Source organism: Pelobates fuscus, chromosome 3 (assembly GCF_036172605.1).
Source record: "Pelobates fuscus isolate aPelFus1 chromosome 3, aPelFus1.pri, whole genome shotgun sequence".
NCBI classification, from domain to species: domain Eukaryota; kingdom Metazoa; phylum Chordata; class Amphibia; order Anura; family Pelobatidae; genus Pelobates; species Pelobates fuscus.
The window spans coordinates 225,288,624-225,304,472 of NC_086319.1; the positions used below are offsets into that span (position 1 = coordinate 225,288,624).

The window sequence follows — 15,849 nt, forward strand, 5'->3', positions numbered from 1 at the left end:
TTTGTAAAATTAATTTGTAATTTTATTTTGTTTTGTTTTTTATTATTATTTTTTTATTTACTGGATCCCTATATACAGGTTTCTGCTACCTTGTAAAAATTCATACACACACAAACTGTTCTTGAAAGAGTACATATTTAACTCCAATTTCTTTAAAATGCACAGAAATATGGGTTATTCACAAAAATGGCAGTAAAATGGAGCCACATCAGTCAGTACACTAAAAATCTCAAAGTAACTGGCAGCACATACGATAACTGTATATGTTGCTTGTATCAGGCGGGTTAATGGAAATATAGTCCTTAGCGGACACATTATCCATACATTTCAGAGAAATACCATAACCCCTGTCTAGATATGTAGATAGCAATATATTTACAATACCATCGTCGAATTACAAGGCATATTTCATTTCTCCTTTCTCTTACTCAGTGCAGTTTGATTTAAGGCGATGTTCCAGTTTTTGATTGCTCTAAGTTTGTCCTTTATTTTGCTACAGACAAGACTGGAATGGATCCCATATCTTTCATGGAAAAGTACTAAAGCTATGCTGCACTGACTGTCTCAGGTGCACGTCTCTGTCTTTTGGTTCTTCCATAGCTGCTAGGGCCCAAAGAAAGGACCTGCAAGCTCCAGGTTTTAAAGTACTAAATTTACTGTACGTGTATCTTTGTACTTGTTAGACTCCGTGCACCACCTTAAGGAAATACAAAATATATGCTCCTGGTCCCAGATGCTTTGTGTAGGTAAATGCGTGTGTGAGTTAAAATAAATAAAAATAAAAATTAAATTATTTGAGACAGAAGCTAAGAAAAAAAGTTCAAAATCTAGGTGATACAATTAAGGGAAACAGTCACTTTATTCAGTTATCTGCTCATGGCTGAAGTGCCAGATTTCAGGATACCCGGTAGCTTATCAGAGCCAGGGATTTTCCACGGCCCTGGTGAGACTGTTGCTTTCCGAGTTGTAGTGTTGACACGGCGGGGGTTGCAGGAATGCTGTTGCCCTTCCTTGTGAAACTCACTGGATTTAGCTTCAGCATCTCTCTCGCCTTCCATAGCACTTACTCGAGAGCTGGAGACACTGCTACCATACACCTTTGAGACATAACCTGAATCTGACCTACTCAGTTCAAGAGCTGTTGTGGACTTTTTCTCACTGGTTGCATCTTTGTATATATCATTTGTACAGAGGATCCCTTCTCTGCTTGCTTTAGTGGACCTAGATGTCCTACCTCCACCATCACCGGGTTCAGCATAACCACAATCTCTTGCTTCACTAATTGCTTGTTTCACAGTCTCTTTTCCTGCAGAGATGGTCTTGCGAGTTTCAGTATTTTTCTGCTTGCCTTCTTGAAATTCCTTTTTAGAACCCTCCTCACGCTTTGATCTGTCTACTTTCTTAGGGCTTGCTGACCTCTCCCTTGACTCTCCCAGTCGTTTCTTTTTATGACCATTTGCAGTTTGCTCCTTTGGTTTTCCCATATCATGTTCCCTGTAGATATCCCAATCTGGCTCTGGGTGTATCTGGTGAGTAGGGTCAGAGGGCAAGGCTAAATGTGATGAAGATAATGGTGCAATCATGTCATCAAGAGGAACGCCTACTTCCGGCCCTGGGGAGGTGGTAGAGGGTGAACTCCAGGAGTTTGGTTCGTCTGTGACAAAATAAAAAGAAATGCATTTTTACTTTAGAGATAATTTTAGAGATAAAACAACAACAACAACACAGTTTTCACAATCATGCAAAAATAATGGCTGTATATAGTACTTTAGTCTTACTGAAAATAATAATTAGTCAAAATAAAATACTATCTAAATCTATGATTCTTAAACTAGCCTTCAAGGAGCAAATATGATGCAGTTATTATCATTATATTATATGTAATAAAATATTGTAACAGTGGTCATCAAAGGCTTGTTTGGTAAACACTGATCAACAAGACACAAACATACATTGATCTGAAAGGCAAATAAATATGCTTATTATCTTGACATATAAGACATACACAGGGTTATTTACCAACCCCAACAAGAGAAGTGTCTCCATCTAAAATCTAAATGTTAGATTTTAGGCTGAAATAGCTGAGCTGTGACTAGATCTGAGGGGATAACTTTTCCATGTTACATCTTTTAGCCAAAATTCCCATTCAGATTTATTTTTAGTACAATTCAGTGTTTAGTGAATAAGCCATCAAAACGGCATTATTGTGAGTTGTATATTTAACCCTTGCTTTGTAGAATAATATACATTTACCAAAATAACCTGACAACCAATTATCAACCAAATCTTTCTTTCAGACATGTGCAAGACAAAAACAAATAGGTAAAACCAATGTGCTCTTGCAACCCTGCTGGTGCCCTCCAATAGATCCATATTTGATGCTTCAACATGCAGTACAGCACAAAATTATCTTTTTATACAGCAAAAGGCGTGAGACTAGTCAATATAGACTAATGCATCAAATTAGTTTTAGGTATGATAAATAAGATATCACCCAGTGCCACTTAACTTCACTTGTCAGTGACGTATTGGAGTTGTTTAGTCCATCCCTCTATCGTTATTATTATTATTATTATTATATTTTTATAGCTCCAACAAATTCCGTAGTGCTTTACAATGGGTGGACTAACAAACATGTAATTGTAACCAGAACAGGTACAGGAATATTTCAGGGACCCCAAATGATTTCTAATTGACCCTCTCTCTGTTGTATATTTTAATCTTTAATCTCTTCTTTGTAATCTCTCTGCCACCACCTATCTCCCTTCAAGACAATTGTAGCCCATCTTCACCCCCTTTATGTAACCAATTTGCACCCGGCCTCAGTCCCTTCTTTTCCTGTCTGTTGTCATCATCCAGCCCCTACCATGTTCTCTACTTTTCAGTTGCATCCTTTGTCTTTCATATTCCTTCCTATACTATCTTCTATCATGCAAGACTTTATTTCTGCCCATTTCGTTCCAATATTCATTTACCCACTATTTTTAATTACAGCCACTTTACGAGGTCCATTTTTCACCAGAACACAAAACCCTTCCAGTTTGTCTAATATCCCTGGTCGCATCTTGGGAGCAAAAGTGTTTCCACTGGTAATGATCTCTCTGTTATTTGTGTATGTGCTAAAGATTTTAAGGAAGAAAGGCATTGGCACATAACATCAAACCCTGTTGCCCTAGATCTTTGAAGTCTAGAGCAACATGACGATCATTATTGCCCCATTTGCAAGACTATGCAATAGAGTCTTAAAATTATATGGTTGTCCATAAAATTGACATTTGGTGAGAGCACTAAAGGTCTGAACCATTTAATGAGGTACAAAAATAAAATTCTGCTGCATATTAATAAATATTAACATTCTAGTTGTGTATATGTGTGTATATATATATATATATATATATATATGTGTGTGTGTGTTTATATTACAAAGTTCTACAGTGAGGAAATAAGTATTTGATACCCTGCTGATTTTGAACGTTTGTCCACTGAAGAAATGATCAGTCTATGATTTTAATGGTAGGTGTATTTTAATAGTGAGAGTCAGAATAACAAAAAAAAAAAAATTGAGAAAAACGCATGTAAAAAAAAAAATATATAAATTGATTTGCATGTCAATGAGTGAAATAGTATTTGATCCCCTATCAATCAGCAAGATTTCTGTCTCCCAGGTGTCTTTTATACAGGTAACAAGCTGAGATTAGGAGCACTCTCTTAAAGGGAGTGCTCCTAAGCTCAGCTCGTTACCTGTATAAAAGACACCTGTCCACAGAAGCAATCAATCAGATTCCAAACTCTCCACCATGGCCGAGAACAAAGAGCTGTCCAAGAATGTCAGGGACAAGATTGTAGACCTACACAAGGCTGGAATGGGCTACAAAACCATGCTTAACCCCTTAAGGACCAAACTTCTGGAATAAAAGGGAATCATGACATGTCACACATGTCATGTGTCCTTAAGGGGTTAAGCAACTTGGTGAGAAGGTGACTATTATTCGCAAATAGAAGAAACACAAAATAACGGTCAGTCTCCCTCGGCCTGGTGCTCCATGTAAGATCTCACCTTGTGGAGTTTCAATGATCATGAGAACGGTGAGGAATCAGCCAAAAAGTACAAAGGAGAATATTGTTAATGATCTCATGGCAGCTGGGACCATGGTCACCAAGAAAACAATTGGTAACACAGTACGCTGTGAGGGACTGAAATCCTGCAGCACCTGCAAGGTCCCCCTGCTCAAGAAAGCACATGTACAGGCCTGTCTGAAGTTTGCCAATGAACATCTGAATGATTCAGAGGAGAACTCGGTGAAAGTGTTGTGGTCAGATGAGACCAAAATCGATCTCTTTGGCATCAACTCAACTCGCCGTGTTTGGAGGAGGAGGAATGCTGCCTATGACCGCAAGAACATTATGTGTTGGGGGTGTTCTTCTGTTAAGGGGACAGGGTAATTGCACCGCATCAAAGGGATGATGGACCGTCAAATCTTGGGTGAGAACCTCCTTCCCTCAACCAAGGCATTTAAACTGGGTCGTGGATGGGTATTCCAGCATGACAATGACCCAAAACACACAGCCAAGGCAACAAAGGAGTGGCTCAAGAAGAAGCACATTAAGGTCCTGAAGTGGCATAGCCAGTCTCCAGACCTTTATCCCATACACAATCTGTGGAGGGAGCTGAAGGTTCGAGTTGCCAAACCTCAGCCTCGAAACCTTAATGACTTGGAAAGAATCTGCAAAGAGGTGTGAGATGTGTGCAAACCTGGTGGCCAACTACAAGAAACGTCTGACCTCTGTGATTGCCAACAAGGGTTTTGCCTCCAAGTACTAAGTCGAATACTTATTTCACTCAATGACATGCAAATCAATTTATAACTTTTTTTGACATGCGTTTTTCAGTTTTTTTGTTGTTGTTGTTATTCTGTCTCTCACTTTTTAAATACACCTACCATTAAAATTATAGACTGATCATTTCTTTGTCAGTGGGCAAATGTTCAAAATCAACAGGGGATCAAATATTTTTTTCCCTGTAGGCATAATTCTACAGAGTAACTAGTCAGGAACAGATTGGGGTAAGTGATTATTATCTCCACATTGCCTGATAAAATAAAAACTGTAAGAGTTTATGGGCGCGGAAAGTTTGATGGCATGAAAAAGAAAAACTAATATTGTTGGGAACAAAAACATTTGTTAATATCTGACAGAATACAAAAGATCTAGCAGAGGACACATTGTAATGTCATTACATTTATTGCTTGAATGTCAAATGTCTATCTTGGCTATACACATCTTAATATAATTTGATGCCTGGGGCATAGAGTAACCTCATGCCAACATGTAGGTGATTAGGTTAAGACAATTCAGTTTTCTGTTTCTTTTGCATAAAAGAGTGAACAGTGATTTCTTTTTATGTGCTTAATCTGCATATTATGCCCATATTAACATTGGCTAAAATCTATAAAGCAGATTTTTTTTAAACAACAAATGCATTTTTAAATTTTGACGATGGAAAATAAGGTGCTCTGGAGGTTTTTATGAATAGGTATTGACTCTGTTCTTCTTGATATGTATTGTAAACATATTTGCAATACATATTGTTGTCACGTTGCACTCATTCATTTGATTATTTCTCACTTTATTTTTTTGCCCTCTGGAATTTTAATATTTCTGCTATAAAGTGTTCCCTTTGAATAGGTGCACTCACAGTAGAATTATTTTAATGTATATTTTCTTCCCAGTTGTAATTATTTGTGCTTTTCACACTGATGTCAGTGAAACTTGGCTAAAATTAGAGTTTAATAGAATGTTATCAGAACACAGTGCATTGCAGTTTGCTCCGTATAGGTCTGCATAGCCGCTGAACTGTCAGAGTGCTCATGAAGACCCCTGTCCACCACTGAAAGGGCATTTAATGGGGACCTGAGAGGCAGAACTGAACCATTAAGCAATGGAAGAAGGTTGCCTGGTCTAATGAATCACATAGGAAGACATAAATCTAGATCCTTGTGACTACATTAGTGTTTATTATTTGTGTTACTTTAACCTTTATATAACACAGTTATGCAAATATAATTAATAAATCTATAAAATGATACCACTAGTTTTTTTACATGTTAACTTGCTACCACAGGGAATTATATAATTTATTAGGAACTCAACATTTGAATGTTTGTGGTGGAAATAAATGCCCCGTGAAAGGGCTCCAAGTTTCAATTAACTCAATGTTTTCCAGATCAGTAGTAGCCACAAAGCAGACACTTTTGCTGTGGAACTAACTTATCAAGGCTCAGCCAGACACAGTCCTTTTAATGTAACATAGTAGATCTACAGACTTTATGTAATTATGCTAAACTAGCAGTCAATTCAGTGGAGTGAAAATAGTTAACAGTGGCTGAATTTCGCTTATGTAATTCATCTATGCGTCCCGTTAAATTTATTTTGGATTGCATCCATTTTAATTTAACCTATAATTTATTTTAGTTTAAACGTCAATATTACTTACAGTTATGTGGAACAGTTGTGGGCACCAGGTTTGCTCCCAGTCAGGAAGGTGATTTATTGAAATATATTTTTGGAAATCCAAGTGAGTGCTCCTGTCGTCTTCTTTGTTTATATATATATATATATATATATATATATATATATATATATATATATATATATATATATATATATATATATATATATATATATATATATATATATATATATATATATATATATATATAAAATCATATGTATATATATGCCCCTGGGGGCCCCTGCTTTATATTTTTTTGGATATTGGATTTGTGTACAGGATAGTGGTTTCCTATTCACTTTATGAAAAAAGGCTATATTATGTTTATATATTATATAAAACAAATATAACCATGCAGATATTTCCACTGGTCTCTACTATGCATCCTTTGTTACAGAGTTTCACTTCACATTGTATCTTCTTATGAACACTTCTGTAATGCCCACGTGATTATGGATGAGTGCTCTTATATAATTGTACAGGAAGCATCATCTCTACATGGGCAAAGAACAGAGCATTTTTATGCACTCTTGAAAAAGTCCACAAAGTGCACGGATAACACACATTAAGTGAGTTGTGATTTTGTTCATTGTCCCAAAGACTTGTGGTCTGGTAGCTTCCTGGCGAGATCTTGTTTCAGAGCCTAAAGAAAAACATCCAGCGGTTGAGAAAAGAGGGACCTCGACTTCTGAAAAATTGTATTTTGACTGTACTGGAGGTTTACTGGCCCAATGAGGGCAAAAGTACAATTAGCACAATTTTTACTTTTGTGTACATATTTGTTTGTAAGTGATTTTTATTCCTTGATTTTATAATTGCTGTAATGAATTACAACAATTTACTATATTTTATTTCATCTGATTCATATGCTCAATGCTGGATGTGGTTAAAGAAACTGTTCTTATACCTCTACAGGTGGTAATTTATCAATCAAGATTCTTCCAATTTGTTGCCAAACGTCCTGAAAAGGGTTTGTAAAACAGGACTACAACCATATCCTACTTGCACCATAATCACTATAATAAGCCTTTGCGGTTATGGTTCTTTGGAGTATCCCTTTTTACTTAAAAAAAAAAAAAATCTTTTGGAAGATATGCTAATTACATAAACATGCAATTGCATGTGAGTCTTGTGTTTATTAACTTCTTTGCCATTTTGAAACACAACACATGTCTGTAATAAAAGAAATGAAAAAATGTTCATGATCAAAGCACAGTGAACACTAAGCATCAGCTGTTCAAAACAAAAAAAAACCCTTTTAATAGCTTTGTTCAAACCCTAATGATTCATTTGAGTTTGCTCAACCGTCAATAAGATGATTGCTTTTCATTATAAATATAAACATAAAAAATGCCTAATTTTATGCTTTGAAGCCATCAGATGAGTACATTTTGCTATTTCATTCTCTCTGGTTATAGTTAAAATCTGAACATCTGTTGATGTTTTTAAATTTTTTTTTAACTTTGTCAATGTTTGTTGTATTTTCTATTTAGAATTATATGAAATATTACAGATTCAGTTTTGCCTAAACAGTAAGTTTATTATATATATATATATATATATATATATATATATATATATATATATATATACATACATATGACTATGTAGTACAATGTATATATTTGAATAATACATATATAGGAATGTGTATGTATGTGTGTATAACTTGACTAGTTATGAGTTGAGTCCTCCTTACTATGTTTGTAAGGCATTAACTCTACATCCATAGAGATTCTGTTACACTTTTAGGTCAGTGCTTCTTGCAGTTCTGTCCAATTAACTGGTAGTAGTTTCATACTTTGAGCAGATTGTATAATTTCTTACTACTAATGCATGATTGGCTTAAAGGAACACTATAGTCATCAAAACACCTTTAGTTTGATAAAGCAGTTTTGATGTATAGATTTGATGCATAGATCATGCCCCTACAGTCTCACTGCTCAAATACATATTTGGCCCAAAACGAATTGCACATGTCTAATGTTTTGTTCTTAAAACTTAACTGATTTAAAAACTGTATATGGAGAAAAAAACAACTCCTTAAAAAATGTTTTGCTTTTCTTATCTTTCTTAATACAATAAAACATGCGATTTATAAAAGTTTTGCCATCATGACTGAGGAGGATATCTCACCCCCACTTGATTACCTAGGGAGATTATTTAATTAATTAATCCTCTCCACTTCCAACATGGCAGCAACATGCTTTAATCTGATTGCACAGAGTGAATGTGTAGTATCCCTTCTCTTGAAATGGGAACCATCACTTGACTGAAAATCACACCATTGGATAAAACATTCAATTCACCCATAACTTATAATAAACTTCTTTCAAATGGTGCATTTTCTTTTAAATGTATCAAAGATTTAAGAACTGACACAACACAGTCCAGTTCAATAACAGCACAGACAGGGAATCCATTACACTAGAGAAGGAGAAGTAGATATATGGTTCTCCTCCTCCACTTACCATGTTCCCTTCTGGCAAGTGATTATCTCTGCCTCAATGAAGCTATTTGATACAAGTTGATGAGATGCTGATTTTTTTATGCAATGACAGACGAAAGCTCAGACCAAGTATAGAGTTCAATACCTCAGTATAGATTATTATATTTATTTATGTGAGACCTCACAAACACAAATTTGTTAATTATAGGTGATAAGTAAACATGATATTACAAATCTTGGAACGTGGCACCTCCACTTTATACCGTACTAGTCGACTCTTCCTTTGCATCTTGTAGCCCTTTTCTTTGTAAATTGTTGCCATTAAACTCTACCTGTGCCTCTGGTTTCCCCTGCTACCTACAGTGTTATCCATCTACTTTCTCAACATAATCTCTATTTCTTCATGAGACCCATCTGTAATCCCTTTATTTAGTTTTCTCCTTTGAGTTGATATGCTAATGTTGAATACTTAATAATTGTCTTTGTATGGATTACTTTTTGGTAAATTTCTTGCACTTACATATACTAATTCACATTTTGTATATATGTTGTTTTATTGAAAATAGAATTTGCTACTAAACATATAAAAAAGTTTAAAAAAAACAATTAAAATGTCTGAAATTTAACTTTGTTGTTTAAAATTAATAAAATTAACAGTGAAATGAAAACAGAGTTATTCACTACAACCCAATATGGACTAATTCATTCACTACAATTAAATTCACCATAATTTAATGTACAAACCTGTATATTACAAGGAACTTTTGTTTAATATTTTAACATAGTTTCCGAAATTTCTGATTTGCTTTATATTAGCTTTCACAGCACATCAGACGTAACAAATTTTTAAAAGTTTGAAATGTCGCAAAACTTTTTTTTAATTAAAAGTTGTGAAAACATGTTTTTGTAGCAACAGTAATTTAAATTGTATCTTCTCTTTTTAATTCACTAGTCCCCTATTGAATCATATACCTTTACATTAATTACTATAAATAATAAATCAGTTGGTTGTGTTGTTTTATCAATAGGTCAGTATATACTTGTAGCTTTCTTAATAAATACTGCAGATATCAAAGGATCAACGACAAATCTCTAACCAGTCAGCTTTTATCAAATGATTATCATGGCAGTGACCTTGCATTCCAGTATTAAACGTTAAAGAAAAACTGTTGAACTGTGCTGTGAGATATTAAACCACATACAGACTATGTTTATCAACATTTTTGCAGGAATATAAGAAGGGCTTCCAAGGTGAGGAATCTCTGTCCCTACTAGCTTAATAATAAATGCATGAAATGTGGCCAAGATGTTCCTATCAGCACATTTCTTGGTAAGTCATGCCTGAAGAGAAGAATTTAATGTCCGTAAAGCTGATATTTGCTGTTCTTTCATCCAGCAATTAAATGTATCATTCACAGTTACACTACATGCATTATTTCTTCAAAAGGTGCTTTGAGATCCATATATCAAAATAGAAAATAGAAAGTAAATAAAATTTAAAATGTTCTGAAGATGCTTGTGCTCATGTAATTGCAGTTTCTGTGCCATCTCTCTTGGGCACCCACCCAAATCGTATCCCTTATGCCGCACTATTTGGCCAGAACCAGGCATGTATCGTCATTCACACAAATATGTGCATATGCTCACATAACACAAGCCCTGCTTGATTTTCATTATAAATGTACTTTAAGCTAATTTGTGTCCCTTTTTCTTTTATTTCTAACATTTTTGGTTTGCCTATTTGAGCCTACAATATGGAATTCCCTTTATAATATTCTATTACTCAGTGTAGCAAATAAGCACCATTATGTATTCACATAGGGTACTGGAAAATCTCTGAGAAATGTTTCCCACTTATAGGTGTACATTTTCAAACTGTGAGCATAGATCTGTTTTTGGAATGTGCATTTCACTGCATGTATCTGTGGGATAAGTGCAAATATAAACACAGAAGCAGTATCTAGGCACTGATCGTTAGGTAGACCTACTTAATGTGTATCTCTCTAAAAGGTAATTCTTAAAATGAAAAAAAAAATCAAGAAATGTAAAAAATATATTAACTAATTTATCGATTTGCTATTTATTGACATTTTTTACAATATATGCTGAACTGTATTTTGAAATGTATATATAGTATTCAATTATGTTCCAATACATGGTCGTGGGACCAGAGTTGTGATCATGTGACCATGACATCATTAAACCTCATTTTTCTTAATTTGTGCTTCCCCTAAAAATATATATTTAAATATATATGTACATGCGAGGCACCTTCCCTTTTGTTGTTAGATTCTTTTATTATTTATTTTATATTGTTATTATCAATAAAGCACTGAGGTTCCTCTATTTTGGAACCTGCTAGCCTTTATTGTTATTTTTATTTACTTTACTCTATCAATGTTCCTGGCACTACCCGAGTTACATCCCCTGGACTACTACCTTCAATTCCTTGGTGGGAATTGTTCTACTCATGCTACAAATACTGAGCAAATCCATTGCTCGAAAAACTGTGAGTACATCTTCAATTCTCTCAATATATAATATCACATAGAGAACACTATACTCCACCTTTTTTTTTATTATATATGTGAACACAGCTGGATGACACATGTATTAACTATATCCCTGAGTGGGGATTATACCATCTTAAAACTGAAAATTTGAGTTTTAATACAGAGCTCTACACTTGTGAGTGTACATTTTAGATTCTTTGGCACTTTATGTACAATGTAATAATAATATTGCAATACTGGATCTTACTGTCATTTTATGTTCTGCTGGAGCCTACAAGACTGACTCTGCCTACAAATATATGCAATAGTGGGGATAATACCTCTACATCAAGCAAGTCAAACTCAAAGGCTAACATGGGCCAAATAAACAAGGTTTAAGTTAATGTGGTACACAAAAAACGAATACTTCAGTTTTCATAGAAACGTAGGTTTATTTAGAAAAGTACAGTATAATTTTTGTTTTTGCCTAACTGACACTGGACGTCCTCACGCTTATAGGGCTTGAAAGTAAACACAAGAGCAAATTTATTTTAAGGAGATGTGCAATTGAATATAATCAATGTTTCAGTCCAATTACCTTGACATATTAAGAAATGTTTGGTAATGGGACTGAAATGGTGAAAGTATGCTGTTGCACAGCTGTAAAAAACAAATGACGTTATCTTGTTGATTTTGAAGTCCTATGAATTCGTTCTTCACTTTGGCTGAGATCATCAAACTTAATAATCTCAGCCAATCCAATGGTTTTCCACAGGAAAGCATTGGGAGGCTGTTGTGTATGTGTGGCAAAAAGCTGCACGGCATATCAGCATCTTCATGGCTAGTGTTCAGCAGCTCCATGCAGACCCAATCTAATACACTGCCCCCTCCCCCATTCTAATATACTGCCCCAATATCCAATACACTGACCCCTTCCTCCACTCTAATACACTGCACCCTCCACCCAATTTAACACACTGCCCCTTTTCCCACTACTCTAATTTAACACACTGCCCCTCCCACATTTTAACACACTGCATCCTTCCACCACTCTAATACACTGCTCCCCCTAATACACTGCATAATTCTTTCCCCAATTTAATACACTGCACCCGTCCATCCTCAAATTAATACACTGTCATCCCCCAATTTAACACTCTGCCCCCCTCCTACCACTCTAATACACTGGCCCCCTCACTCCTCCAAATTAATACACTGGTCCTCTCCATCCCCCAAATGAATACAGTGCCCCCTCCCTCAAATGAATACAGTGCCCCTCCCTCCCCCAATTTAATACACTGCCCTAGTCTCCCCATATTTAATACAATGCTCCCTCCCCCAAATCATTACACTACCCCTCCCTCCCTCAATTTAATACACTACCCCCTCCCTCAAATTAATACACTGGCCACCTCCCTCCCCCAAATTAATACATTACACTCTCGCTCCCCCAATTTAATACACTGCCATGTCCCTCCCTCAAATTAATACACTGGCCCCCTCCCCAATTTAACACACTAAACAAGCCTCTAAGCCCCTCTTCCCCTACCTATAGATGAGCCGCCAGTCCTCCAGTTCCAGCTCTGATCTTCTCTGCTCAAGCTGGCCAGATGCTCTTCTGGCACTGCGAGCAGGAGGAGCGGGGAGTGGCTGGCCTGCTCTGCAGACAGACAGCCACTCTACACTCTTGTGGCCGTGGGAGGGAAGACAAGAAACATACAGGAAATAATTGTCCTGTCTTGCAACTGGTCGCATCCACAGCTCAAAGCAGTTCCAGGGCAGACGGGCCGCAAATATATTCATTGTGGGCCGCAAGTTTGACATGCTTGCTCTACATGATGATATTACTGGAGCTTGAATATAAGCTCCATAGAATGTATTGTCCATAGAAATGTATTGTTTGTCACTAAACCAGCATACTAAATACTACACTATCATTATTCTTGTTTCTCTATCTTCTATCTAAATACACACTGCATGGGGACAGAACATACTGCAAAAGATCTCAGGCCATTAGAAAAAATTCTGGACTTTATTTTATTCCTTATTTTGATATTGTATTTCACTTTATTTTACATATTCTATAACGTCTAGTTTTTGTTACTTTTTTCATCCAGTAATTTGTTTTTAGTCTTTTTTTATATTGGCGCAACCTGTTGTTTGTGCAAGTTGTATTGTCACCTATACGAAAATGTATCTTCTCTGCTTTGCACACCAATAGATAACCTGTTGTAATGAATGGTAAAGCCAATCCCATTATGAATGTGGCATACCTGGTACACTAATGTTGAGTTACATTTGGTGGGCTGACAAATTTACACTAATAATGCACTGTGTAATTTCATATGCTAAATTTTCTCTTTTGTTGAAATAAGTGGTATGAACGGCAGTGGTAAATTTGCATTAAACAAATTACCTGGGTATGGCATATTTGAATAAACTCACCATATGAGTCTCAAAAAGGTCACCTTTATATATAAATATAAAAACAATGAATCATCACTGTCATTCTAACATATATGCTATAACATAGTTATGTTCTTTTTTTTTACTCTTTTTCAAGCTCCAGATGTGTTTGTAAAGCACATTTTAATATGCAATTTTGCCCGTGAGTAGTTTTTACAATTAGCTATAAAATAGTCAGGAATTTGGGGAGCTTGTATTTAACCTAGCAAGTTTTATGACTCACTATAAATTGGATTGATTATATTTGTGTGCTTTCTATTTCGGAGGTTTTAGAATACATGCTGATATTACCAAAAATAAAAGGACACATTGAGTGAAAGGTGGATTTTCTCACGATGCATAGCTGTCCAACTTGATTAAAATCAGTTACAGTTATTTGTGATGTATTTCTTATGATTAAGGTGAAGGCATAATTAGGATATTAACTGAATATGTTCCCTTATCCATTAATATGTTTACAGTATCAGTGAATGTTTCCTTACAAATGGCTTGGTTCAATAGAAGAGTATTTGGCAGGTGAAATGACCAGTTTGGCACTGTAACATTTTATTTTATTCTGCAAATTTATTAAAATGATTATTCACTATGGCAAGAATTTTAGAGGTAAGTTGGAAACTAAAACTGGGGTGCTTTATTTTTAATTGTAAAGTGGAAATAAATCTGCCTTATATATATTACAAATTCCATGGGCATATTACAATTACACTGGGTTACAGGGCAAGGTTAAAGAAGACATCCTCTATGCATACATTGAAGCCAATGCACAAGGGAAGAAGGAGTTTAATGTTATACACACGGTCTGTGTGATTCTGATTCGCTCCATATGTACTAACAGCTATGTTTAAGTAACCTAATAAGATATGCATAGTTAAACAAGGGAGCTCTGCCAGCAACTCGTATATGAATAAACACATGTACATCAACAAATGTGCTAATTTACATATACTAATATATTGGCAACTATCTCGATTCAGCATTTATTTATAATCTCAAACCAGATGTAAACAGCATGAAGACTTCTCACCGAACAAACCATTTCTAATTATAATACCATAAACCCCCCTAATAACATTATAAATTGCCTACCCATATATTTTATTTAAAGGGGGCTGTCACTTCTATAAATCATCTATATCCGATGCAAAGTTCTTTTGAATGTGATCTTCCATTTTCTTTTATATGTATATTAAAAAATGAACAGGAGCAATTAAAATTTAGTTTAGTCCTGGCACAGCCAAGGCACACAATGCAGATAACTAGGAGAACCAAAACAGCATTTCTGTTTTTCATTTTCCATTAAGTATGGGCAGAAAAGGACTACATTCATAATGATAAATGTCAGGGAGTCAAGTTTGAGATCACAGTTCCAGGATAGAAATACGATTAAATATAGATATCCACACTACATATTTGCTAAATATAATTAACATGTAAAAATAATGTTAAAAATCTTGGGATGTGACAGTTGCCTTTTAATATCATCATTAAAAAAAAGAAAAGTTTCCTTTTTGAACATTTCAAGTGTGCACTTGAAGTCATTTGCCCACATGCACATTAAAGGGGACATCCAGACCACTGCATCTTATTGAAATGGTATGGGTGCAGTGTTCCTCTCCCCTTAATGCTGCGCAGTTTAGAGAAACTGCAATATTTTCATTACTGGGTTAAGACTGCCTCTAGTGGCTGTCTACCAGGTAGCCCCTAAAGGCTTTTCCTGCTGTTTCACGGAGTTTAACGCCATGAAACAGCGCTGGACATCCTCACCCTTTGCATGAGGACATCCAGCGTCTTGCAAAACCCTAAAGGAAAAAATTGAGTCAACTATAAATATACTGTATAGAGATAATAGGGTCTATAATATAACAATGTAACTATATGCATACAACTGTATAGATTTATAAAACTGTAAAGATATAATAGGGACTGTAATG

At 35.4% G+C, this 15,849-nt stretch overlaps 1 protein-coding gene across 6 annotated transcripts in view; it reads right to left on the reverse strand.

Annotated features, from left to right (window-relative positions):
- Positions 1–835: 835 nt before the first annotated feature.
- Positions 836–15,849, reverse strand: part of MAGI2 (membrane associated guanylate kinase, WW and PDZ domain containing 2) — a 1,040,513-nt gene continuing 1,025,499 nt past the window's right edge. For 4 of the 6 annotated variants that reach the window (XM_063448170.1, XM_063448171.1, XM_063448169.1 and 1 more), the window contains one exon: positions 836–1,654. In XM_063448170.1, coding sequence (XP_063304240.1) covers positions 867–1,654 — 788 coding nt within the window. In that variant the 3' untranslated portion in view covers positions 836–866. The remainder of the gene's footprint in view (positions 1,655–15,849) is intronic. The other 2 variants (XM_063448173.1, XM_063448174.1) reach the window with 2 other exon arrangements.